The following is a 27,500-nucleotide window of genomic DNA, read 5'->3' on the forward strand; positions in this document are numbered from 1 at the left end:
GGCCTCTTCAAGACACTGGTAAAAACACTAACCAACTCACTAACCAGTTTGCTATCGAGGGAAGCTAACACTGTAACGGGTGAACTTTTTTTGTTTTGTTTTAAACAACAAAGTGTTTCTCACTTTTTTCTTTTCTTCGCCTCACTGTACATAACTGGCACAGAGATACACGATGATGTTATGCGTTCGTCACCCGCCCTCTTCAACACACTGATAATGTCTTAACACTTACTGTGGAGTTTGCTGGCTAAGTGATGACTAACAGAATTGACAAAAGAAAAAACAATCTTACAAAACAGAAGTCTAAACTCTCCACATTTTTCTCTTTCACTGTGTAATAAGCATAGAGATGAGACAATTTCAATGGGTTAGGACTAAAAGTATTATACCCCCCCCCCCCCGACTCCGCCCCCCCCCCCTCCCGCCCCTCCCCCCCCCCCCCTCCCTCCCAACTGTGTGTGTATTTCTTTGTTGGTCAACAGAATGTGATAAACGTGCAGCTTTTTTCTTCTTCTTTTTCTTCTACAATATCCACACTCCTTCCCCTCCACTCCTCTGTATGACTGGCAGAGTGGACGTCCACGCCTTGTTGTGAACACGATCTATTCCGTCTAAAGGGGGGAAATTTTGTGGATATTGCCGCTTTTGTTGCTGTTTATCAGCATCACTCAAATACAAATGATCTACCACCAATGAAGCTTACAGTCACCACTATCAACAGATAGTTACTTTTCTTTTCTTTCTTTAAAAATTTTTTTTTAATACATCAGACTCCCCCTCTAAAAGTGACAGAATAATCAACATGATGACTGCGGTCGCTAACAAGGAAGAGGAAGAAGAAGAAGAAGAAGAAGAAGAAGAAGAAGACCTTATCCTTAATTACACCCCAGTAGTAACATTATCACAATCAAAATAACACTGGGCAATTATATCAAGGGCTTTCACCAATGGCACTGTCAAACTGTCGGCCCACTCTTTAAAACACAAACGCAAGCACCGTCTGGAAAACGGCCATCACGACACTCCCCCTCCCCCACCCCACCCCCACCACCCAAACAGTCAAAAGAACGGTCCGACTGTGAACGCTCACTGCACCCAACTTTTCTCTCACCCCCCACGTTGGTTCACTCCCGTGAAGGTATCAGACGAAGAAGATTAAAGAAAACCCTCAAATCCCTTTTCAAGAGTCCCATAAACTTTTTTTTTTATAAACCAAACAAAAAAAAACAAAAAAAAACAACAACATGGCCAACAACCACTGCATCGAAAACGATCGACTTTGTCGATTTATTTTCTTCTTTTTTTTTTTATTTTTTTTTTTTTTTTTTATCAATCCTTGGAGAGGGGCCGTAAAATCACTTTCACTCCATTTATTCCCAGAAAGCTCCGATTTCCTGGACACGATTTACACCAATGTTTGGCTGCTGGTGCAGGTGAAGTGGTGGAGGAGTAGTAGTAGTAGTAGTAGTAAAGTGGTGAGGTGAAAAACAAAAATCGCAAAATCCATGCATGGTGATGATGTATGTGCAGGAAATTCCTTTTTCCTACAACACAAATTACTTGACTGATTTTCTGGTGAAGAAGAACGAGGAGGACCAGTAAGTGAAGAGGTGCGGCAAACAATTCAAACAAAAAAACAAAAAACAAAACAAACAAAAAAAACACCAAAAAAATCACAATTCCATGGTGATGATGTATGTATGTAGTGGCAGCAGCAGCCTACTGGATTCTACTACACTACAGGCAGTAGCCCTCAACTCCACAGGATCTACAGTCGGAAGCAGACGACAGGCTAGGTGGCTGGCGCCATGACAAAAGGTGAGGCTCACACCAGCAGACTGGAGGGAGAGAGAGACAGAGAGAGTAGAGTGGTGGTGGTAGTAGTGGTTGCTTTCGCGGCAGCACACACATAATGAACCATGTAGCTGCGTGCAGACTACACGAGCCGCAACGGCCGGCGAAGTGGTTCCCCCCCCCCCCTCCCCAACCCACACACACCTCTGCCCCCTCTCTTTCTCCTCCATCCAAGCACACAATCGCTTTCTACCTCCACCCCCCCCAAAACCCTTCGACATCTCTCCCACATCCCCCCCCCCCCCCCCGCCCCCCAAACACACACCCTCCGCCCCTCACTCGCTCTCTTCAACTATCCCTCTCTCCCACCTCCATCCCCTACGATATTGCCAACACACAATCTCTTTCTCCCCCCCCTCCCCTCACACACCCCCCTCACCCTCTCCCCCACCCCCCTCTCTCTCTCCCTCTACTCTCCCAGAACTAACTTGGACTGAGGTTGTATATATGTGTGTGGAATGGAGTGCAGTGATGGTGGGGGTACGACCCCTCACCGCTTCCCATCATACCCCCCCCCCGCTCCCCCCCCCCCCCCCCCCCCCCCCCCCCCCCCCACCGCCCACTCACACAATCACTACAGTACCAGAAGGGAATCGTGGTGCAGATGGTGTGGCGGTGATGGTGGGATAGAGATGGCGTTAGTGGGTCGATATAGTGGGAAGGGTACTGGTGGTGGTGATGAGGTGGTGTGTTTGTGTGAGTGTGAGTGTGTGTGTGTGTGGTGGGGGTGATGTGTGTGTGTGTGTGTGTGTGTTTGTGTGTGTGTGTACGCGCGCGCGTGAGAGAGAGACAGACAGGCAGAGAGAGGCTGGTACATATGCGTGGGGGCGTGTGTCCCTGTACATATGCGCCTCTCTCTCTCTCTCTCTCTTTCTCTCTCTCGCCCTCTCTCTCTCTCGCAATCCAGTCAGCAAATTTGTGTGAACTGCTCATATTTAGTGTTTTCCCTTCGGAAAGAGCTATGGCCTACTTTCGACTTCGACAAAAAATCGGTTGTGCATTGTGATCCGTTCATTTATTTCGGCTTAAAAAGTTTTTCGGGGTTGAAATGCGAACACCCAATGATTCAGTATATGGAGAAACTAATAGGCACCGAATCTTTATTAACTCTATTAGATGCATTCGTTACTGGTTAAAGTTATTAAAAATGAATAATACTCGACTACCAGGTAAATCTTACAACATGCTATATGATTTAGACTTAAGAGGCAAAACAAACTGGGTATCGAATGTATGAATGCGTTTACGTGAACTTGGGCTTGGGTATGCATGGGAATATCAAGGAGTAAGGGATGGAATTAGATTTGTGCAAATTCTTCGTCAACGATTGATAGACTGCATGTGGCAGGAATGGGACAGCCATATTCAAACGAGCGAAAGAGTTGAAATGTATCGAATTTACACCTCTGATCATAATTATAGTGAAGCGATACCTTTTCTTTGATTTGAACAGACACCTCAGACTTACATTGACCAGATTTTGATTTGAAAATTCTGAAGTAAACACACACAGAGATCATTACAAAGCAACATGTCACTGAGCTATTGTGCCCATTGTGCAAGCAATCTCGAGAGGATGAAGTTCACTTTGTTTTAAAATGTCCCGTGTTGACTGAATTACGAATCCAATTTATTACCCCAAAATATCATATATATCCATGCTTATTTCGGCTATGTTTATTAATGGCATCTAACGAGGAAAATATCATACGTGGTTTTGCTATGTATCTTTATAAGCACTACATTTAAGAGAGACACTTGTTTCTTAGATTCACGGATAGTTTGTTGTGAAAGACGTTGCGTTTTTCATGTTACCAATTGCAATGACACATGTAAAACTGTTATTACCCCCTATTCATATGGGGCTATGGCCTTAATTGAATCTAGAATCTAGAATCTCTCTGTGTGCATGTCTGTCTGTCTGTCTGTCTGTCTGTCTGTGGGCGTGGAAGACAAATCAGACACAACAACCTCCGAGATGGCAAGTTTTCGCGCACTGGGAGAACTTGCCGCCAGCGGACGGGGTGGAGGGGGGGGGGGGTAGGATAGGGGTGGGGGTTAGTGTTGTTGGGGCTTATTATGGGGTGTGCATGGACAAGGGGGAACGGAGGAGGAGGAGGAGGAGGAAGCAACTGGGGGAGGGGGGAGGAGGGATAGAGGGAGATGAGTAAACAGGGAGGAGTGGGGTGGGTTCCAAACAAGAAGACTGTCAGGGTGGCAGTTCAGAGAGGGGAGGTGGTGACGGTGGGCTGTGTGGGGGCGCGCAGGCGATGGGTGGGGTTAGGAAGAGGTGTGTGTGTGTGTGTGTGTGTGTGTTGGGGTGGGGTAGACCCCGGGTGGGGGTTCAATGCTGGGGTGTGTGTGGAGTCTGGTGTACATATTTAGCTGGTGAACAGTACAACCTGACCCCGCGCCGCGGAACAACACAACGCCACTCCACACCACAAGAGCACACAAGAAGAAGCCAATACAAAGCGAATTGAAGCCCAAGCGGCCCACGTCTGCAGTCGTGGTGTTCATGATAAAAGCCAATCCGGGCGAACACGCACGAGCACGGGCACGAGCACAACACGCGCACCTCGCACGCGCCAGAAGAGTTCAGCGGGGTGGGTGGGGTGGCGAAAGTGAGATGGAATGAAATACAGTAAGAGGGAGGGAGGGAGGCGACGGGTTGCTGAGAATGAAACAGAGAGTGTGTGGGTGGGGCGGGGAGGGAGGATAGTCTAGTAATTCTGTGAGAAAAAGTGGCCGAACCTCAAAATAATTGCAAGAAAACGTTTTTTTTGCTCTACGTGTTCAGAATTTTTCGCTCTATCACCCATAAAAAATCGAAGATAATCGAACGTCAGATAAGATCAGGAAAATTAAATAAAGAAAAATAAATAGGCCGAGATGGAAGAAAAAGCACACCATACTTTTTTGCTGCCGCAGCTTGTCATTCGCGCCTTGTCAAGTCGGGCTCTGCTGGCAGGCCTGGTTCCTCCCCGCGCTTTCTCACTCCGTGCAGTGAAACCTGTTTCGTACTGCCCTGACCGTAGTGAAAGTTTTACGTTGATTTGTTGGCAATTAGTGATTCCGGAATAATAAAACATACTTATAACTGTCAATTGAATCAGTTACTGAACTGATATAACAGTTATCTTGTTCCTAATTTGCATTTAGACAGACAGCACGAAAGTGGCGTTGAAGAAAGGTTCACATGTTGCCTTCGCAAAATGTGGTGTTGAAGTATGGTGAACCATGCGCTTAAAAAAAAATTTTACTGAAGAAATTACAATATTCAACTTTATTAAGTAATTGTATGTAAAATGGAAACGTTGGGTCATCAAGGCACTTGTGTGATCTGAAGTGACGACAAGCCATTGTCTGGGTTCTAAAAACATTGATTTATTTTGTTTGTTTGTTTGTTTTTTCTATTTATGTATTTATCAATTTACTTATTCGTCTATTTGTTTTATCTTTAGTTTGTTAGTTACACATTTATCATTCATTTTATTTTTGTTAATTCATTTATTTATCTAATTATGAACTGTCTTGTTTGTTTCATGTTATTTATTATTATTATCTTCTGTCGTGGGGGTATTTCAAACAACTCTGTGTGTGTGTGTGTGTGTGTGTGTGTGTGTGTGCGTGTGTGTGCGTGCGCGCGTGTGTGTGTGTGTAAGAAAGAGAGAGGCAAAACATTTTGAATTTGAAAGCAAAATATCACCAAATGTGGATATGCGCACACTCACACACATGCGCGCGCAAAATGTGTCATTCATGTAGATGTTTTGTCCACTGTGACCTGGAAGCGTGGAATTCATACATGAGATGTTGCCTATTCTAATGGATTCATCTATGTCAGATCCTGACAGTCTGTGCACATTGTTAACGTGAAAGGCAATGTATAAGCAGAGCGACTTATTCACTCAAAGCTGTCTTTATACGTCTTAAGGTTGCATTTTTAAAATATACACTTACATTTTGCAGACATTCTTTACCAATAAGTATAGATGCAAGTCTGAAAAAACCCCAACATATTGCGATTATTTTGGGATTAGACCACTTTTTATCATAGAATTACTGGACTAATTCATAATAATGTCCATCCTCACAAAGGCTTCCCTCTCAGTGTTGTTCTTCAGCGGTTGTCACCTGTGCTGAGTTCGAATAATGTATTCCATGACACTCTCCACATGCTGGCGAGCCATCAAAACCTTGTTTTCTGCAGGTACACCTTTTTGTCACAGTCACACTCGAAATCACAGCGGATAATGCACAGAAGCTTGGAAGGAGCAGGAGGCAAGTCTGCTGTGCATTATCCGCTGTGATTTCGAGTGTGACTGTGACAAAAAGGTGTACCTGCAGAAAACAAGGTTTTGATGGCTCGCCAGCCCAATTGTCCCAGCACAAGTGTGTCATTTCCACTGTTGGACTTGCAGATATGTCCTCAAACTGTGGTATGTGGTAGCAGAGGACGTTGGGCGCAGTGAGTGAACTTGTATGAATGTTGTCCCAGACGCTACCTTTGAACAGAACATCATGTATCTAATCTTGTCAAGGGTGAACGCTGTCTTCCTATCATACAAAGACAAGAGCATCTGCTCAGCAGCAACAACAATCTCATTTTTCTCTAAGTTCTTCAGGAATGTCTCTGCCAGTTCACAAAGTCGTTCTGAGCTCAGGAGTTTCTGGAAACCTGTCCGTTTGCCAGTTCCAAAAGCTCTGGACGTTGTGTCACAACCTATGGCTGCATGGATGACAGGCAAGATATGACATAAGCTGCTAAGTGAACTCTGAAACTGCTTGATGTTCCAGCACCTGAACGGCTTTCTGCTTTTCTTGAGAAAGACTTCCTCTGAATCACTTTTGAAATGACAGACCAAAAGGACTAAAAGATCTGTGTCATCGTCAACAACCACTGTCTCTTTGCCTTTTGCACTTTCCTGAACCTCAGCAACAATCATGCAGTCAGCATCTTCTTCAGAACAGAAAGTCACGCATCCGTTGTTCCGCAGCTTACAAGAAAGCAAATCAATAAAACGTTGCTTGTTTTTATGATTGGCCAGAAACAGGTCTTTCCCGATGTGCAGGGTCATGTCTGGTGTAAACTGAACCTCAGTGGACGACTTTCCCTCAGTTCTGCATATACATGTGACGTCTTTTGTGTTTGGGCCACTTGTATAGCCATCACAGGCTTCTTGTACTTCTGTCGCACATGTCTCACTAAGTTTCAATGATGGAAATGTAAGTTGAGCCACGAGACCAGGGTTTCTTTTGAGAAGTGCCTCTCCATGCAGAACAAACGCACGTCACCAAGAAAGGCACTCTCTGGCATGGGTTTGGAAACTCTCTTCCAGATTCATCAGCAAGAAGGGCTTTATTTCCTTGACGAAGAAAAATAGAAGACTTTGGAAGAGATGATGGGTGACTCGACAGCTCATATCTGAACACCTCACACTTGTCCTCGTATTTACTGCCTGCGGCTGAAACCAGGCGCTGAAACATAAGTTGAGGTTCGATAGCCACCACTTCTGCGTCGATCTTGACAGTGTTTATGGAAGCCATCTTAACAGCCTGTTCTGACCTAAAGGTGTATTCCGTGGCTTTGTGGTTTTCCATATTCAAGATTTTATTTCCCACTTAGTTTGCCTTGTGTGCATCCACCTTGGTGTTTCAACCATACCCGTGGCTGTATTCTTCAGAACAGGACCAGCAATGAAAGGATCTCTCTCTTCCAGGAGAGCAAGGATGACCATCATGTCGTGACCATCCTGCCTCTTTCTGGCAATGCTGATGTCTTTGTGCTGTTCACTTGAGAAAGACAACCCGGTGATGTTCTGAATGGACGTATTGATGTCAGCACAAGTGGGCACTGATAGAAGCCATGCTGCACGTTGGGATTCTGACATTCCACGATCACGTGTCATCCTCCCTGTTGATTTGATGCTTCTTATCAACACTTGCTCAATAAAAGATCGACAGAAAGACCAGCCAAGTAGCGATCACTCCTGTGGAAAACATGATGACCTTCTTGAAATTTGTTGTACACATCAGGGTTGGTTTGTTCAAGTTGCACCATATCTTGTAGGTACAGCTGGATTGACTTTGTGTACAGACTGTGACCAGCTGAAGCAAGAAAAGGTATCTCCTGCAACGTACTCAGGTGAAGATGCCAGTTTCCCGTCCTCTCTGCCTTCAGAAAACATCGTAAAATACCTGTGAGATGCATGTATTGCAACCACAAGGCAGCTGTGGGGTGTTGTTTTAGCTCCTCCTTCTTTGCATCCAGCTTGTCAGAAATTCTGGAGATAAGATGCGTGTTTGCCTCAAGGTCAGGAGCTACACGTTTGCCCTCCATGAGAGAAATTATACAAAGCCAGTCCATGATCAAGATCTTCATCTAACATTGGTTCGGTGAAGTCCGTGTGATCAGTAGTATTTGATTTGAAAGTGTCAGTTGAATTTTGAAGTTCATTTTGAACTTGTTGATCCACTTGTTCCAAATGAAGGTCTTCTGGAACAAGATCTAGGTTCTGTGTAGTTGGCAGCTTGGCTCCACATGTCTTAGCAGTCACGAGTGCGTTTAAGCAAAGAGTCCACTAAAATGTCCCCTTCCTGCTCGTGTCACTGCTTTTCCTTGCGTCATGTGCATGACAGCGTTTGGAGAGAAGGGCAGTTCCAGAACCTTTAACCAATTGCAACCCACTGCCCTCCATCAACCGTCCAATGCAGCCTCAGAAGCTCATTTCAGCATGGAAAGCACCAAGCGCAGCACCATCGACTTCATATAACTGGCAGGAGGCTCATTAGCAAGATGTCCTTGGCTTTCCACCACAGTCGTTGATCCAGAGTCAGGACAGGTGTTGAGTTGTGTCGTGTGACCTCTTTTGTGATGAAATGCATGGTAGAGTAGTGACAGGCCATATCACTTGGACTGAAGTCGATTATGGGCAGGAAGCCAGAGATGCCACAGTGACTGCCCATGTGAACAGCTTGCATCATACCTGACCAACCAGGCCTCTCTCTGTGTCTGTCTGTCTGTCTCTCTTCTGTTGCAACATTCTGTTTATACACAGATATGCATCGTGCGTTAAAATCATACTGACTAGCTTTTCTGTACTCTGTCAGTTGATGAAATTCGTTTGTTCTCTGGCATATACATTTATGTAATACCTTGTTTTTCTTATTGCCTTTCCGCAAGTTCTTTTTTTTCATAAAATGGGGGTAGTACGTAAGAAAAGTCATCCTGTGCTTGTTCTTTTCCTTCAGTAAACAAGATTCCTTCTGTTAGTTCTCTCTCTCTCTCTCTCTCTCTCTCTCTCTCTCTCTCTCTCTCTCTCTCTCTCTCTCTCTCTCTCTCTTCTTCTTCTTCTTCTTCTTCTTCTTCTCAGCTCCGTCCCTCTCCTTCCTAACCCCTCCCTCGCCCTTCCGCCTTCCTAGCACGCGCGCGCGCGCACACACACACACACACACACACACACACACACACACACACACACACACACACTCATACACACACACTTTCACAGTCAGTAGTTAAATGGAGATAAACAACAACCAAACAAAAAAACAGCAAACAAACAAAAGAAAACAATAAAAGCTAAGCCTTGAAGACAGTGCTTAAGGAAATAAACAAACGAATACATATGAAATAAACAACTGATGGAGACGAAAGCCCACAAACTGACTAAAAAAAATGTTATTATCACCTTTGCAGCCCTTTTCCGATAGTACGGAAAATGTTTTGTCAACACTGCAGGGGTGTTTGCAAATCACACATGTGTCTTGATGCTAGTCCATTTCCATTTTGCAAAGAAATCTCAAAAAAGAAAATCTTTAAATTTTCAGCGAAAGAAACTTTATTGAGCGCATGGTTTACCATACTCCATACTTCACACATGCGAACACGGAGGAATCGCGCGAACCTGTCTACCCCAATGCCACTACCATGCAGTCTGTGCTAGCACACTTTAAGATCATGATAACTGTGATTACATTTTAGTAACAGTCTAATTTGACTGTTGTAAGTACACTTGCTTTTTTCGGAAACATTACTTAACACTGAAGCAATGTAAAATCATGTATGATATTCAGTACGCTCAACAGAGAAGCATAAGATACAGTGGTAGGCAGGTTCCGCTGCGCGGACGAAATGCCGGAGAAGCGTAGTACTTAACAGGCCCATCCCCGTTGTGGCATCCTTGACAAGGTGTCAGTGACGTGACCCAGTTGAGAGTTTCAGACGCAAATATGGTGTTCCGTTCGCGCCATCTCCTTGTGTTTATTTTTCTTTATTTAATTTTCCTGCTCTTATCTGACATTCGATTTTCTTCGATTTTTTACAGGTGATAGTGTGAAAAATCCTGAATACATAGAGCCAAAAAAACCTTTTCTTGCAATTTTTTTGAGGTATTTTCGTAATTTTCTTAGACTAGGAGGGACGGGGGAGAGACAGAGAGAGGGGAAGAGAGAAAGAGAGGGAGGGAGAGGGGAAAGGTCAAGAGAGAGAGGAGGAGAGGGAGGGGAGGGAGAGGAGAAAGGGGGGTAAGAGTGAGATAGGGAGAGGGGGATGGAGAGGAAGAGAGAGAGGTGAGACAGGAGAAAGAGAGGGAGGGAGAGGAAGAGAGTGGGGGAGGGAGGAGGAGAGGTGAGACAGGAGAAAGAGGGGCTTCACAATAGAACCCATCCCTCCGCTCACACCCCTCACACCCACCCACCCCTGTGGCTGCAGCAGCTGCGCATGTCCCGAAAAAGACCTGTACACTGAGCGACTGGAACAGGGTACGTGTGGGAGGGGCAAGGCATAGAGGGCGTAGTAAGGTGTGGGTGGGTGGTTTGGGTGGGTCGGGGGAAGGGGCAGAGGGAGAGAGAACCTGGCATCTCCTGTGTTGTGATGTCTTTTTTGGTTTCCTTCTCCTCCCTCCCCCCCCCCCCCCACTCCCCCTTTCTGTAACTAACTATTGGATACGGTCTCCCCCCCCCCCCCCCCATCCCTCCCAGTCTCTCAAAAACCACGAATGATATATATCTCTCTCTGTTTCTGTCTGTCTGTCTGTCTGTCTGTCTGCTTCTCCCTCTCGCTCTCGTGGCCTTGACAGACATGGCGTTATTACTGCTGTATGCTAATGATCGAGTGCGCTGTTGATTAGGACCGGGTTTAAAAAATCGGTTGATCAGGACCGGGTTTAGAAAATCGGTTGATCAGGACCGGGTTTAGAAAATCGGTTGATTAGGACCGGGTTTAAAAAAAAAAGTTCCAAAGGCCACAGTCTTGTGTGTTGTGTTGTGTTGTGTGTGTGGTGTGTGTGTGTGTGTGTGTGTGTGTGTGTGTGCAGTGTGGCATGTGTGCATGAGAGACGGGAGAGAGAGAGAGGGAGAAAGATGTTTATTCAGAAGTCCATCGGCCATTCTGGAAGTCATGAAAAAACAAAACACACACAAAACAACACACACAAACAAAAACCCCAAAAACCCACCCACACCACACATAATGATTAATTTTATAAAAGGGGCCCCCCCAAAACAATAATAAACCCCCCAAATTTTTTCCCCCCCCTCAAACGAAAAACCCCCCAAAGGGGGAGGAGAAGGAGGGAACGGGACCACCAAAAAAAAACAAAAACAACAAGGAAAAGAGGTTGCCCCCCTTTTTTTACCCCCTTTTCCATCCCCAAAAGGCCCCCGACACTGCAATCCATCCCCCCCCCCCCTTCACCCCCAAACCCCCCCCGGTCCCCACCCGGGCCCCCCGGGGTTCCACACCACCCGTTTAAAGGGGTTTGGCACCCAACCCCTTGGCCCCCCCTTTTCACAAGTTATTAAATTTTAAGGGGGTTTTAAACCCCGTGGGACTAAAGGGGTGTTCCCCCGGTTGTTTTGCCCCCTGTTTTCCACTTTTTAGTGCCGCCCTTCCCAAAAGGGGCCCCCCGTTTTCCAAACACGGGATTTAGTCCCAGCCTTCCAAATTTGGCCCCCCGTGTTCCCCCAAAATTTTAAAGTGCCAGCCTTCCGAATGGCCCCCCGTGTTCTTCACACAGTGTTATTTGCCATTTCCAAAAGGGCCCCCCGTTTTCCCACACGGGTTTTATTTGCCACCCTTTCCGAATGGCCCCCCTGTTTTTCAAAACAGTGTTAGTGCCAGTCTTCCGAATGGCCCCCGTGGTTCTTCAAACGGGTTTTGTCCCAGTTTTCCGAAGGCCCCCCCGGGTTTTTCCAAAAGTGTTAGTGCCAGTTTTCCCAAATGGCCCCCTTTTTTCACAAAGGTTATTTCCATTTTCCGAAGGGCCCCCCGTTCTTCACACAGGTCTCCGTTTTTTAAAAAAACAAATTTGGGTTTGAAATGTTTTTAAAAAATTTTAGTATAAACTATATTGATTTCAGCTTTACATCCATTGAACTTTCCCGCATGTGAATATACAAAAAGTGGGGCTTTGGGTGCTTGCATGGGGGGCGGTGTGTGCGTGCGGGGGTGTTTTGGTGTTTTTTTATAAAATAAAGGGTTACCGACATGCTTTGCTACACCGAATTGAAGTTTTTTTTCCTTAAATATATGTTTAAAGCCAAAAAAACCCCCGTTTTGCTTAAAAACGTAAAAAATCTCGGGGATTTTCACCACATTTGTTTCTCTACGAGATAATAAAGGGGTATTCTGTTTTCCTGATTGATTTTCCGTTTAGGGAAAAAACAGGGGGGGTCACTCACAGTTAGTAGGTACACGTAACATGACCCGCACCAGGGGCCACCGGGATTCGTAGGTCCCACGCACACGAGCCGCACACAGGGTCACTCAGATTCAGTAGGAAACCCCTCCCAACCCCTTGATCCCGGCACACACGAAAAACTCCCCAGTTAGTGGTACCCCACACACTGAGCCGCTCCACGGCCCACCCCAATTTCAGTGGGTACACGTCAAAACTGGCCGCACACCGGTCACTCAGAGTCGCAGGTACACTTTCCATTTGAGCCCACGCACGGTCACTTCAGAAGGTCCGTAAGGTACCCCCGGGTTCCCAAAACTGACCGCACCCGGTCACTCAAGTCAAAAGGTCCACGCCCACACTGACGCCCCGGAAACGAGTAAAACCTAAAAGCCCCCCCGGTTTAAGGTAGGGGGAACCCCAACTGGGGCCGCACGCAGGGCCCTTTCAGAGTCATTGGAATACTTCACACTAAACCCCCCACACGGCCCAAACTAAAGAGCCCGGGGTATAAAGCCCAAACCCACTGAGCGCCCACCCGGGTCACTCAAGTCAGTAGGAATACTCACACGAGCCGAAAGACGGTCACTCAGTCCATTGGGTTAACGCCCCACACTGAGCCGCACACACGGTCACTCGGGGAGTCAGGGGTTCAGGGTCCCCTGAGCCGCACGCACGGTCACTCAGAGTCAGTAGGTACACGTCACACTGAGCCGCACACACGGTCACTCAGAGTCAGTAGGTACACGTCACACTGAGCCGCACGCACGGTCACTCAGAGTCAGTAGGTACACGTCACACTGAGCCGCACGCACGGTCACTCAGAGTCAGTAGGTACACGTCACACTGAGCCGCACACACGGTCACTCAGAGTCAGTAGGTACACGTCACACTGAGCCGCACACACGGTCACTCAGAGTCAGTAGGTACACGTCACACTGAGCCGCACACACGGTCACTCAGAGTCAGTAGGTACACGTCACACTGAGCCGCACACGCGCACGACAACGCTGACTGTGCCACCAGCCACATGTACGTCACACAGCAGATAAGAGAGAGAGTGGTACACACAGTGCGTGCACTCTCATCTCTGTTAAGCACCTACATGCACGCACATTTACACGCACACACACTTCACACACACACACACACACACCTCAGCATGCATACACACACACACACACACACACACACATTTAAATAGTAAAGAGTGGTAACTCTCTCCATTCACAAGGTACACAACTTCCAAATCAGTGCTGCTCACGCTACCGATTCAGCTAGCACACAGGTAAATAAAAGATACATTGGAACAAACCCAGACACTTCCTCAAAAAAGGAAGCGCCGGGCCTGTCCTTATACCGATCATTTGACATGTGCACACAGCAGCAAAGACAGAAGAAATGTGCAAACACAAATTAACTGTTATTCAAGACTGGCATAGCCTCTTTAATCCTGAACAAGCCACACAGAACACACACAAACACACATATATATGTACATATATATATATGCGCCATCTTAAGGCTGAGTCACCCGTGTGCACACAGGAAAAAAAGGGAAAATTACATCCGGGTGTTGATGTAGGAAGGTTCCCTCCTTTTGTGCAGTTTGGTAAACATCCCCTCCCAACACACACACACACACACACGCACGCACACGTACACACACACTTAAAACAAGTGATGAAAACATGCACACAGTCACGGCTGACCAAACAAATGAGGAAACACAAACAGAGATGCACACAAATGTGCGCGCGCGTGCTCATACACACACACACACACACACACGCACACACACGCAAAGCCCATACACAAGTAGGGACTGAAAAACAAAACAAAACAAAACATACAGCAGCACCAAACAACTAACCGGATGAAAGACAACCACATGAAAACTGCACTGACCTTTCCCGGACACACGCGCTACAAAATACAGAAAGAAAAGGGACGGGGGGGGGGGGGGGGGGATTGGCATGCTTCAGATTACACAAGATGGTGTGAAAATGAACTTAATTTGAAGTTCGTTTGCCCCGTTTTCAAAATGCGGCTGTCGTGTTTTGTACCTAGTAAAGATCTCCCAGAGAGACAGACAGAGACAGACAGACAGAGAGACAGAGGCAGAGACAGAGTGTTAGAGACAGAGACAGACAGGACAGACAGACAGACATAGACAGAGAGAGACACACACGCAGAGTTAGAGAGAGAGAGAGAGAGACAGACACAGAGACACACACACACACACACACACACACACACACAAAGAGAGTTAGACAGAGAGAGAGACAGAGACAGAGACACAGAGAGAGAGAGACTGACAGACAGAGACAGAGAGACAGAGACACACACAGAGAGTTAGAGAGAGAGAGACAGAGTATTGGAGACAGACAGACAGAGAGAGAGACAGAGAGAGTTAGAGAGAGACACACAGACAGAGAAAAAGAAAGAGAGAGGGAGAGAGACAGACAGACTTAGCGAAACATGTTTTGCATGATTATTTAAAAAATGAATAATAAATAAATAAAATAAGATATAAAGAAAACAATAAAGATAATATACATATATAAAGGTTCTGTTGACATGTTTCAATTTCCTGTGCAAACTATCGCCCCTTCCTATAGCTACCCATCCCCCACCCCCCTCCCCTCACGCCCCCATCCACACACAATGATACCGCATCAGCGCAAAATACGTATATCGTTACGTGTTGTCGGGGAAAATATTATATCACACACACACACAATTGTGGGGGGGGGAGGGAAGGGGGGGAGGGGGAAAGGGGGGGAAAAGGGGAAGGGGGGGGGAGGGGGAGGAAAGGGGGAGGAGGGGGGAAAAGGAAAGAAAAGGGGGGGGAGGAAGAGGAGGGGGGGAAAGAGGAGGGGGGGAAGGAAGGGGAGGGGGGGGGAAGGGAAAGGGGGAGGAAGGGGGGAGGAAGAGGAGGGGGGGGGGAAAGGGGGGAAAAAGGGGGGAAAGGGAAAAGGGGGGAGGAAGGGGGAGGGAGGGGGGAAAAAGGGGAAAAGAGGAGAAAAAGAAAAAGGGGAAAAGGGGGGGAAAGGGGGGGGGGGGGGGGGGGGGGGGGGGGGGGCATGCGTGAGGGATGAGTGGCAGATTCAAGGAATATAATTATATACATGTGTATCTTTTGGGGGGCGGGGGGGCGCGGGGGGCCTCAGTTACATGCAGGTTATGGAGCACCCGCTTTTTTTCTTTCTTTTTTTTAATATAAACTAATATATCCTTCTCTGTATACATGTGTGTGTGTGTGTGTGTGTGTGTGTGTGTGTGTGTGTGCGCGTGCGTGCGTGCGTGCGTGCGTGCGTCCGTGCGTGTGTGTGTGTTGTGCGCGTCATGGCACGAGACAAGAGGAGGAGAACATCACTCTAACCTTGGCCACGGGGTCCACAGCCGAGTCAGCGCAGTCCTTGGAGCGCACGTACACGCGCGTCTTGCCCTGCTGGTGGCGGCACGAATCGAGCGACAGGCGGCGCGGGGAGCGCTGCGCGGCGCGGCGGGGCGTCGTCGCCGCGTCCAGCAACGCGCCGCCGTGAACGTTCTGCAGCAGCTGCGCCACCGTGGATCCGCGCTGCGTCACGGCCTCGCTCTCGCCGCCGCGTCGGAGTCCAACCATTTTGTGTATTTTTTGTGTGTTTTTTTTCTGTCGTGTGACGCGAGCTCACTGCTGTGACGTCATCACGTGACGTAAAGTCAAAAACCACTGGCGATGACGTCAATGGAAGTGCGTCGTCGTGGTCGTCTGAAGTTCTCTGCTGTTTGATTTTAACTTCTGTTGTTTCCCTCCCGGTTTGTTCCAATTGTCATCAGTTGTTTCTCCACTGCTTACAATTTCTTCACACTCGCGAGCCAGTTCCTTTGGAGTGAACGTCGAGAAGTTTCAATTTCAGTTAAAAAAAACCAACCACAAAACAAACCCAACTCCTTTCTGTGTATTTACAGACAATAATTAAAGGTGTATATTAACTTATCTTAAATGAAGAAGGCGTCAAAGCGTGCGAAACGATCAAAAATTTCGCTACAAAGGGAAAAATCCCCAAGTGCTGTCAAACCCGGAATGCCACTTTGTAAATTTAAAACTCTTCTCTCTCCCCCACATCACAAACCCCCAAAAACAAAAACCCGAAAAACCTCATTTAAAAGCGCTCTTGCCAAACCCCTTTTTGGGCAATTAAGATAACCCAAAGATAAAAATTTTTCTATAACTGAAACCGGGATTTTAACAAAAATTCTGGGTTTTTGCAATTTCCTGACATGAAATTTTTTCAATGAAATATGTACAGTGCTGACACAAAGTCAACAGTAAAAAAAAATAAAAAAATAAATAAATAAATAAAAACCAACATATATACACATATAAAGGTTGTGTTGACATGTTTCAATTTCCTGTGCAAACTGTCGCCCCTACCCAGAGTTATCCGCCCCTCCCCACTCCGCCCGCGCCCCCATCCCTCATACAATGATACCACATCAGCGCTCGATATGTATGTAGTTATGTATTGTCGGGGAAAACATCACACACACACACACACACACACACACACACACACACACACACACACACACACAACACAACGCACACACAAAACACACACACACCACACACACACACACACACACGCGCACACACACACATACACACACATCCAAGCACGCACGCAAAGAGAGAGAGATACAGACAGACCGACAGACAGACAGACAGACAGAGACATAACTCACATACAGGAAGAAGATTACTTGTGTTTGACAGTAACACGACATGCTTCCGACTCCATCCAATACAGGACACACACGACGTGTTCCTGATGATCAGTTCAGGCAACCGCTCCACAACTCACATAACTGCTGACATGCCCACCGATACTGTGTGACAGTGCATCGGGAAAGTTCGGTGCCGGCCCCTCTTACGTAACGGAACACACACACACACACACACACACACACATATATATATATATATGGTTTTTTTTGTTTTTTTCCCCGTCTAAAAACACTTATAGTGAATAGACGTTAAACTAAAGAAACACACACACACACACACACACACACACACACACACACACACACACACATCTCTCTCTCTCTCTGTGTCGATTTTTGTTTTTGTTTGTTTTGTTTGTTTTTGTTCCTCAGATGGTTTATGTTCATTTTATTCACATCATAATACTCTTATTATGTGAGTAATAAAATAGGATGTTTCACTTATGTCAACGTTTTTTCCCCCGTAACACACACACACACACAGACACGCACGCGCGCGCGCGCGCACACCACACACACACACACACACATATATATAATTATGTGTGTGTGTGTGTGCGTGCGTATGTGTGTGTGTGTGTGCGTGTGTGTGTGTGTGTGATCCCCACAGACAAGGGGTTCTTTCGAAGTTTCCCTACTTAAAATAACATTACGTTTCGTTTCGTTTCGTTTCGAGGTCCACGGCTATCAAGTTAAAAAAAAATAAGCATGCACCTCAAACAGCTATCAATAAAAACAATCATAATATTTTTTTCATTTCAAAAGACAGCGTGGTAGTGCACTCACACTCGATGAGAAACCCCCCCCCCCCCACCCCCCTTCTGAACCCCTCCGAACACACTCTCTCGCATCGCGCACCACCCCCTTCTGAACCCCTCCGACACACTCTCTCGCATCGCACACCACCCCCTTCTGAACCCTCCGAACACACCTCTCTCGCATCGCGCACACCACCCCCTTCTGAACCCCTCCGAACACACTCTCTCGCATCGCACACCACCCCCTTCTGAAACCCACCCAAACACACTCTCTCGCATCGCACACCACCCCCTTCTGAACCCCTCCGAACACACTCTCTCGCATCGCACACCACCCCCTTCTGAACCCCTCCGAACACACTCTCTCGCATCGCACACCACCCCCTTCTGAACCCCTCCGAACACACTCTCTCGCATCGCACACCACCCCTTCTGAAACCCCTCCGAACACACTCTCTCGCATCGCACACACCCCCTTCTGAAACCCACCCAAACACACTCTCTCGCATCGCACACCACCCCCCTTCTGAACACCTCCAACACACTCTCTCGCATCGCACACCACCCCCTTCTGAACACCTCCAACACACCTCTCTCGCATCGCACACCACCCCCTTCTGAACCCCTCCGAACACACTCTCTCGCATCGCGCTGGCTGCCTGCAAACTTATATAAAAATCATGGTGTTTACCGTTGAGCCTACCGCAAAGAGGGCTGACTTGACTTTGTACCCGCCATTTCTTCAAACCAAAGAGAAACCAAACTAACACTAAGCGGTCTGTTAAAATGGTGTCCAAAACACACACACACACACACACACACACACATACACACACACACACACACACACACACCATCCCCAAACCCCACGCTCCCCCCTCGCCCCCCTCTTCCCCCCCCAAAAAATAATACTGGTATTTATATAGCGCTGAATCTTATGCAGAGACAAATCAAAGCGCTTTCGCACCAGTCATTCACACGCATGCAAAACTCCAAAACTGGAGAAACTGAAGACAAGGAAGAGGCAGGGAAGGGAGGCTATTTTGAGAAGAGGTGGGTTTTAAGGCCAGACTTGAAAGAGCTGAGTGTGGAGACCTGACGAAGGGAAAGAGGAAGTTCATTCCAATTACAGGGTCCAGAGACCGAGAAAGAACGGCGGCCAACAACAACAACAACAAACAAACAATCAAACAAAACAAAAAAACACCCCATGAGTCGTTCCACCCAAGTAAAGATTCGGATATAGTTTTCAATTTTCAAATAAAGTTGAAAAAAAAAGAAAAAAAAAAGAATGAAATTTTTTTTTTTAAAACCCTTCAGAAACTGAAAAAGAAAGGGAATAGTATCCGGAGGGACATCTATCTATTTCCTTCAGGGACTGGAAAAAAAAGAAAGAAAAAAAAAAGATTAGTACCCTGATGAACATTTCTTTCATAGGGGGCCAGGTGTAAAAAAAAACCCAACCAAAACAACAAGTAATGTTTGTGTGTGACATCATGCAGATCGCAGCAGTTGATCAGCAGATAGATGTTTGAACACTCACAAGCTGGTGACTCGGCACACACCATCAAGCTTTTCCCGCTTCTAAGTTACGTAAATTAAGATTATAAAAAACAAAACAAAAAAAAAACAAAAAAAAACCCAACAAAACAACCAAACAAAACCAACAATTAAAAAAAAAAACTGTGTCAGATAAGACAGACCTGTATGCAGCCTGCACATGAAGGTATCAAACGTTTTACCTGACACTGTCACTGGAAAATCACCAACGGATGATCATGGTTTCCGTTTTAATTCAGTGGGACTTAAAAAACAAAAAAAACAAAAAAACCTTTTATAATACAAGGAAAGTTTCGCTGCGACGGCACTCGTCAACAAACATGCGTGAACATGCCCGGAGGTACGAAAGTGGGGATGAGAGGGGTGTGAAGTTGATGGGGTGGGGGGAGGGGGGAGGAAGGAAGGGTATGGGGGTGGGCTCTCTCAGGGCAGACAGAGCGACTCAGATTTCATTGGAACAATCTAGAGGAACACACACACACACACACACACACACACACACAAATCCAGGTGAAGAAATGCGATTTACAGTGCACGGAAAAACGACTGTTTACTGGCAGACAACACGGTACATACCAAAACGATTGCAACACACCACACAGTTCATGTCTAAACGATTGTAATACAATACAAAGTTATGAACGATGGATGAGATTATACTCCCAGATTATCGTCGAGCGTGTGTTAAGCTATATGGGTGCGTAGAGTAGTTACTTTTGTGCACTTGTTTCCATTAAAATCCCGCTACGGTTCTTAGGGTACGCACAGTTAAGTGACATACACGATCAAATACGGAATATTCAGTAGCTTCTTCCGCACCCCCACCCTCACCCCCGTCCCTCAAAGCCCCCCCACCCCCACTCCCCTTCCATGTGTATTTTACTCACTAACCTTTCACAAACAGCCCTCTACACGAACGAGTCGAATACAAAACTTCCCCCTCCCTCTTCAGTCAACAAAGCACAGCATGGCAAAGAATTTATTCCGTCTATCCAGTATGGAGCGTTCAAACATTCATAAAAGAAGAAAAAAAACACACACAACAAACTCAAAAACACATTACACAAACACCCAGAATGCAAATGCACACACAGACACACTACCACACACACAGACACTAAATATAATAAAATATCAAATAAAACGGAACAAACAATTATTCCTAATGCATTATGTCGTTTTTGTGTGTTCCCTTTTCTTTCTTTTTCTTTTTTTTTCACTCGCTTGTGTAAACAATGTGAGTCTATGTTATAACTTGGTGTTCGTTTTTCTTCTTCTTCTTTATTTCGGTATTTAATTATGCCGAAAAGAAACTGCGCATATATAGCAGAGTGCGCGCGCACACACACACACACACACACACACACCGGCACACACACACACATATATTCCCCCTCCACCCTCCAGTTGGATTAACAATCTATCTACACTTCACGAATCGATAACCATTCTCACAGACCTGTCCACTCTTCCCGCGTTCCAATCCAACAAACTGACGACTGATAATCTCATCAAGTCGTTCGTTGGCCCAGCCGGTGATGATAATTACCTGTTATAATCTCGTCACCAATTACTGAGTTAACGTCTCTGCTAATTACCGGAGCTGAATGACTGACCAGTTCGCGCAATATTCCTCACTCCCCATCACACATTTCTTGTCAAGTTGACCAGACGACAGAAAGCCTCCCAGCAGCCGAGACGATAATCTACGAGACAATCCACTGAAGCAGACGAGACTTTTAAGTCCGCAGAATTTTGTCAGTTCACACACACATGCACAAGACACACGCACAAGAAAAACCACAACTTTCCAGTCCAACACAAATCTCCGGTCTTTCACGCCGCTCTCATTTCATCGCAAATAAAAAGGGCTTCGCTCTGCTTGGGGAATTTCGGAAGTTTCGCGTCGTGTTAACAGATTTATTTATATTTAGCGGCAAGGGCAAAGCCGAGCAGACAGTGCCTGCTAATTCCCTTCCCGTTTCGGTTTTCGCTGTTCCGTCGCTGTACCGCTGTACTCCGAGCAGCCGTGCAATGCTTTAAGCTGCGTTCACACACGTTCCACGCCCTCAAACGCACCCTCTCTACATTCTCTCACAAACGTTACGTCCCAGACGGTGTACGCGTTTTGATCGTTTCTCCTGGATTTGAAAAAAGACATTATCTATTGTTATAAACGAATGGTTTGTTAGGAAGTGAACAACACTGTACACCAACGTTTGTTTATTTGTTCCCGGCAAACGTCTCAAGGAGACGCACGTAAAAGAACCCACGGCTACAAGAGGGTTGTCTTTGGCAAAATTATGTAGAAAACTTCTACCTCTTCGTTTGGAAAACTGGAGAAAAAACAAACAAACAAAAAAAAAACTGCAGGCAGGAAAAATATCCCCCCCCCCCCCCCCCCCCCAATGGATGGCGCTTTCAGTGAAGCGACGCGCTCTCCCTGAGGAAAGCAGCCCGAATTTCATACAGAGAAATCTGTTGTGACAAAAAGGAGTAATACATACAATCCAATACAAATCAAGCAACCAAAACAAAGCACATTAACATGCACGTTTCTTTCACAATCTACACCCCTCCCCCCCACACCCCTTTTTTTTTCTTTTGTTGTTGTTGTTGTTGTTGTTCTTGTTTGCAAACAATGATTTGGTTCCTTCCCACTTGTGATGGAAAATGAAAGCATGCATTTCTCTGTACCAGATGGTCTATAACTATCACCACCCCTATCGTTTTCTGTCTTATCATCAAGAATGTGGTAAAAACAAATTCCTTTCTTTTAAAATTTCAACTCCTTTTTTTTCTTACGATTTGCACACACACACACTCTCTCTCTCTCTCCCTCTCTCTCACACACGCGCCCGCCTGCACACACACACACACACACACACACACACATCCAATGAAAGTGACAAAAACCAACACTGCCGTAAAGTTATTCCAAAAAGACCACCATACTATCCTCCAAGTGTTACTTAAAAAACAAAACAAAAACAAACAACAACAACAACAAAACCCCACAAAACAATACTACTAATAATAACGATGATTATGATGAAGACGATAACAACAACAACAACAACAACAACAATAATAATAATAATAATAATAATAATAATAATAATAATAATAATAATAATAATAATAATAATAAACGCACACTGAATCGAAACTCGATTCTTGTCTGCCATCACACGCGTACGTGTGAGGAGGCCCTAACATCATCACCCTGGAAGCAGCAGCAGCAAATGCTCGTATGTGTGGTGTGGAGAGAAGGGGGGAGGGGGGAGGAAGGGAGACGGAAACATAAAACAATGACCTGATTCAGTCTGCTGACGACATCAATTCAATCCATTTCAACTAAGACGATCACTTCTTAGAAAACGTATACGCAGCTGGCAAAACCCGACCTGCGCGCGTCTGTGTGTGTCATCGGCCGGTGTCATGCCCCAGAATGCCCCCCTAGCTCCCAAAGCTTACTCCACGGAGTCATTCTGAGGAAGGTCTGAAATTCTGTCTCCAGTGGGGGTGGGGGAGGGGGGGGGGAGTTAGTCTCGTTGTTTTCATGCATTTCGGGGTGTCCCGGATTCGAACGCACAACCAATCTTGCAGAAATGACACCATTGGTTGGTAAAAATGTAAAAACAAAAATAAAATAAAATAAAATAAAACACAGTGTGTGTGCCCCCTCCCCTTTCCCAGCTGCCACCTCCCCATCACCACAGAAGCACGAACCGAGTTGGAGAGCGGTGGCCTCGTGGTTATGAGGTTGACTTGAAAGCGAGTGACCCCAGGTTCCAGTCCTACATACGGACCTGATTTTCTTTTTTTAACTTTTTTTTCCCCAGCACCCCCCCCCCCACCCCCCTCCCATCCCCCCATACAAAATCTTGAGTGGAGGTCTAGATGCTTGTCCTTCGGATGAGACGACGACAAAACGACTGAAGTCCCGTGTACAAGCAGTGCACACAGCACACGTGATTCTTCGCAGCAGAAACCTCTCGACAGACAGATTCTTTGGAAAGTGTGTTCACTGGTTGGTTGGTTAATTCGTTCTCTTGTTTCTACGTTATAGCTCTGTGTGTGTGGGAGGAGTGGTGTGTGTGTGTGTGTGTGTGTGTGTGTGTGTGTGTGTGTGTGTGTGTTGCTTTCTTTGGTATTTTCTGGTGATTAAAAAAGCAAAACAAACAACAACAAAAAACAACAACAAACAAACAACAACAACAACCAACCAACCAAACAACAACACTAAAAAGGTCAAAATCCGACACTCGGATGAAACAAGTGTTGACTGGTTGTTTTTGTCACAGCTCTTTCAATCGTCCCCTCGTGTGTCTCGGACGTCCTTGGCTACACTGGACTGGAGGCAGACATGAGGACATCACAGTCAGTCGGCAGACACACAAACAGTACACGTGTATTATGCTGCCAGCTATGTTGTCATTTCACACAAACATGCACACAACACTTGTGTCCTCTCTCTCTGTCTCTCTCTCTCCCCCTCTCTCTCTCTCGCACACACACACACACACACAACAGACAGATAGACAAACAGACTAACACACACACACACACACGCACGCGCACATACACACACACACACACACGCACGCACGCACACACACACACACACACTTTAAGCGTTCCCCTTGAGGTTAGAACGTATTCCATCTATGTTCAGGACTCTCTCTCTCTCACACACACACACACACACACACACACACACACACACACTGCCACACACACACACACACACACACACATATACCAGTGCAGTACGGATGGCCTGCACACTCACACACACACTGCCACACACACACACACACACACACACACACACACACACACACACAACTGCCACACACACACACACACACACACACACACACACACAACTGCCACACACACACACACAACTGCCACACACACACACACACACACACACACACACACACACACACACACACAACTGCCACACACACACACACACACACACACACACACACAACTGCCACACAAACAGACACACACACGCACCAGTGCAGTACGGACGGCCTACACTGCCACTGAAACAGTAAAAGGAAGGACCACTCCAAACACACTTGGCGCCAGCCAACGCCTCTTGGCTTTCCTCACGCCAACCAACCCACAAGTGTAGCGACGACCTCCGCTTCCGTCCCCACCATTCAGCAGCCTCACCAGCCGTCGTACTCAAAAATACTCATAGCATATATATAATAAGGGCCATTTACTTACTTGCTATGTACTACCCCCGTCATCCCCTCTCTCTCTGTCTCCCCCCCCCCCCACCCACTCCCACCTCCTATCCCCTCCCACTTCCTTTATGTCTGTCACACACATGTATATGTACATGCATGCGTACGTACATACATACATACATACATTCATACTTACAATGTAAGACGAAACTCAGTAAAAGTAAAGGAATGGGGCCCCGCAATGGGTAAAATAAATAAATAAATAAATAAAAATCCAGTAAAACGCCCACGACAGCTCCATCTTCAGGATGACGGACTTTGTGCGAAGTAAGGGTGGGCGCTTACAAGCTGGTTTACAACAAAACAGACACGAATGGCGAAACGGCAAGCACAGCACGGGAACGAACCCAACGGTAGCGGGCCAGCTGCTTTCATTTATTAAAAAAACAAAACAAAAAAACGCGTCGCGTCGAAGCGTCGTTCTATCTGGCGCGCAGCCGCCTGGTGTTCTGGAGGGCCAGTCAACCCTTCTACACCCTGGAAGATCAGTCAGGAATATAATTATGTATGTATGTACGATTGTATGTATGTATGTACTGCAGCCTTGGGGGATAGCTGGCCTCTGGGAACCATCTCAACGCCGACTGAACATTCAAAAACCATTTATATGCCCAGAGAGTGGGTATGCAACTTGGGCAAGACACTCACCACTATGATCGAATTCTATCTCACCCAGACAGCTGGGACAACAATTTGCCTCTTCTGCTGTTCTGACGGTCAGAGTCTGACACGGCTCACTATCATATATTATGTATTCATGTGTGTGTGTGTGTGTGTGTGTGTGTGTGTGTGTGTGTGTGTGTGATAGTCGTGTCCGACTATGACCATCAGAACAGCAGAGGAGGCAAATGCTGCCCCGAATAACTGGACAATAATTTGATTGTAGTGGAGAGTGTCTTGCCCAAGTTACATCCCCACTCTCTCGGCCGAGACGATTTTCGGACAGTCGGCGTTGGGATGGTCCCCAAAGGCCAGCAAGCCCCCCAAGGCTGCAGCACGAAGAGACAGTGCGATGTTACCTCCTTAGTTTGACAGAAAATAACTGACTACAAAACTACAGCCATGCTATGTACTGTTGAGTGTTCTGCACGTGAAATCAGTTCGAACTTGGAATAATAATAATTCACAAACACAATTGCTGCTTGATTCCAACCAGCATCCCTGATTCTCCCATTATCATACTGCTGTTTCACTGAGCTCTGCCCTTAAAGCATCCATACTCTGTTTTCAGAGAGGCGCGTGCGCACGAACTAACAAGTGCACGGTGTACATGTGTGACTACGGGGTTCAGACAGGTTCTCTCTCTCTCTCTCTCTCTCTCTCTCTCTCTCTCTCTCACGCACACACACACACACAAAAAAACCTATAAAAAAACTGTAAAAAACCCCAATGGCCCAAAATATTTCATTATCAATCTATCGTGTCGGGGAAGCTGGACAGATAAAAGTGGGCACGATATTTTGAGTGCCGGCCTGAGCTGCTTGAATGAATGAATCACTGTCCGCCTCATACGTCAGAACCGCGATTACGATTGGGGAAAAAAAAAGACACCCCCCTCCGTCTCCCCCCCCCCCCCCCCAAAAAAAAAAAAACAAACAAAAAACAAAAACAAAAACCCCAACAAAACAAACACTGAAACAAAAAAACAAACACCCCCCCCCCCCCCAAAAAAAAAACCCAAAAAAACAAAAAAAACAACAACAAAAAACGTTGAAACTTTTGCAAATCAAAGTCGTTTCGAAAAGATTTATTTAAAAAAAAAGTTGAAAGAAAAAAAAGATAAATAAACTAAACTAAAATGAAATGAAAATCAAGACATGACTTGTTTTCCTTTAATTAAAGGTATTCAAACTTGTGCTGGTGAATCCTATGTGTGGACACTGATACCAAGCATACTACGCGGACAGCGAACGACTGAAATGAGTTACAAACTTCCAACTGAAGAAACCAACTGTAGAATTATTCAACACCACACACACACACACACACACACACACACACACACACACACATCCGAGTGGCTGATAATTATTAATAACCCATAACTTCGATTTCGTTCAAGGCCGGGTTGATTTCATCAAAATTGTTCAAAGCCTGCCTCTCGAGAGAACGAGCGACAATGACGCAATGGTAGTGATCACTGATCATGTCATTATTGTTCTGACACGGTGTGTACCGTATTCACTGAGTGTGACCAAAGTGTGTGTGTGTGTGTGTGTGTGTGTGTGTGCGTGTGTGCGTGTGTGTGTGTGTGTGTGTAGTCCCCCTCCTCCCGCCCCCCCAATCCATGTTTTCATCGTTTATTCCTTTCTCCCACCCCCTCCACACCCCACCCCTTTGCTTCTTTCTCACAGTTTACCTCTTGGGCCTGGGCAACACGGTTTTTCAGTGCATCGTGTCGAATCGCATCGTATCGAATCGCATCGTGTCGAATCGCATCGTGTCGAATCGTGAAGTATCGTGCTGTAATTGTACTGTACTGCGCGGAGTTATGGTGTTGCGTTGCGTTGCTTGCAACTCTTACCAAAGAGATCCCGCCTACTACCCCCGCCCCCCCCCCAAAAAAAAGAAAAAAAAGAAAGAAAAAAAGAAAAACA

General features: G+C 46.2%; 1 protein-coding gene across 7 annotated transcripts in view; it reads right to left on the reverse strand.

The window, feature by feature from the left end:
- LOC143290006 (uncharacterized) overlaps positions 1-27,500 on the reverse strand; it is a 219,724-nt gene that overhangs the window by 90,790 nt on the left and 101,434 nt on the right. For 3 of the 7 annotated variants that reach the window (XM_076599320.1, XM_076599316.1, XM_076599312.1), the window contains exons 1-2: positions 21,177-21,456; positions 15,922-16,404 (exon numbers count right to left, since the gene is read on the reverse strand). The exons of 1 other annotated variant lie outside the window; for it this stretch is intronic. In XM_076599320.1, the coding sequence (XP_076455435.1) occupies positions 15,922-16,164 (243 nt within the window). In that variant the 5' untranslated portion in view covers positions 16,165-16,404; positions 21,177-21,456. Of the gene's footprint in view, positions 147-1,560; positions 1,656-15,921; positions 16,405-21,176; positions 21,457-27,500 lie in introns of those variants that run through there. 3 more of the 7 variants (XM_076599314.1, XM_076599317.1, XM_076599318.1) reach the window with 3 other exon arrangements.

The sequence above is a fragment of the Babylonia areolata genome, chromosome 14, assembly GCF_041734735.1.
Source record: "Babylonia areolata isolate BAREFJ2019XMU chromosome 14, ASM4173473v1, whole genome shotgun sequence".
NCBI classification, from domain to species: domain Eukaryota; kingdom Metazoa; phylum Mollusca; class Gastropoda; order Neogastropoda; family Buccinidae; genus Babylonia; species Babylonia areolata.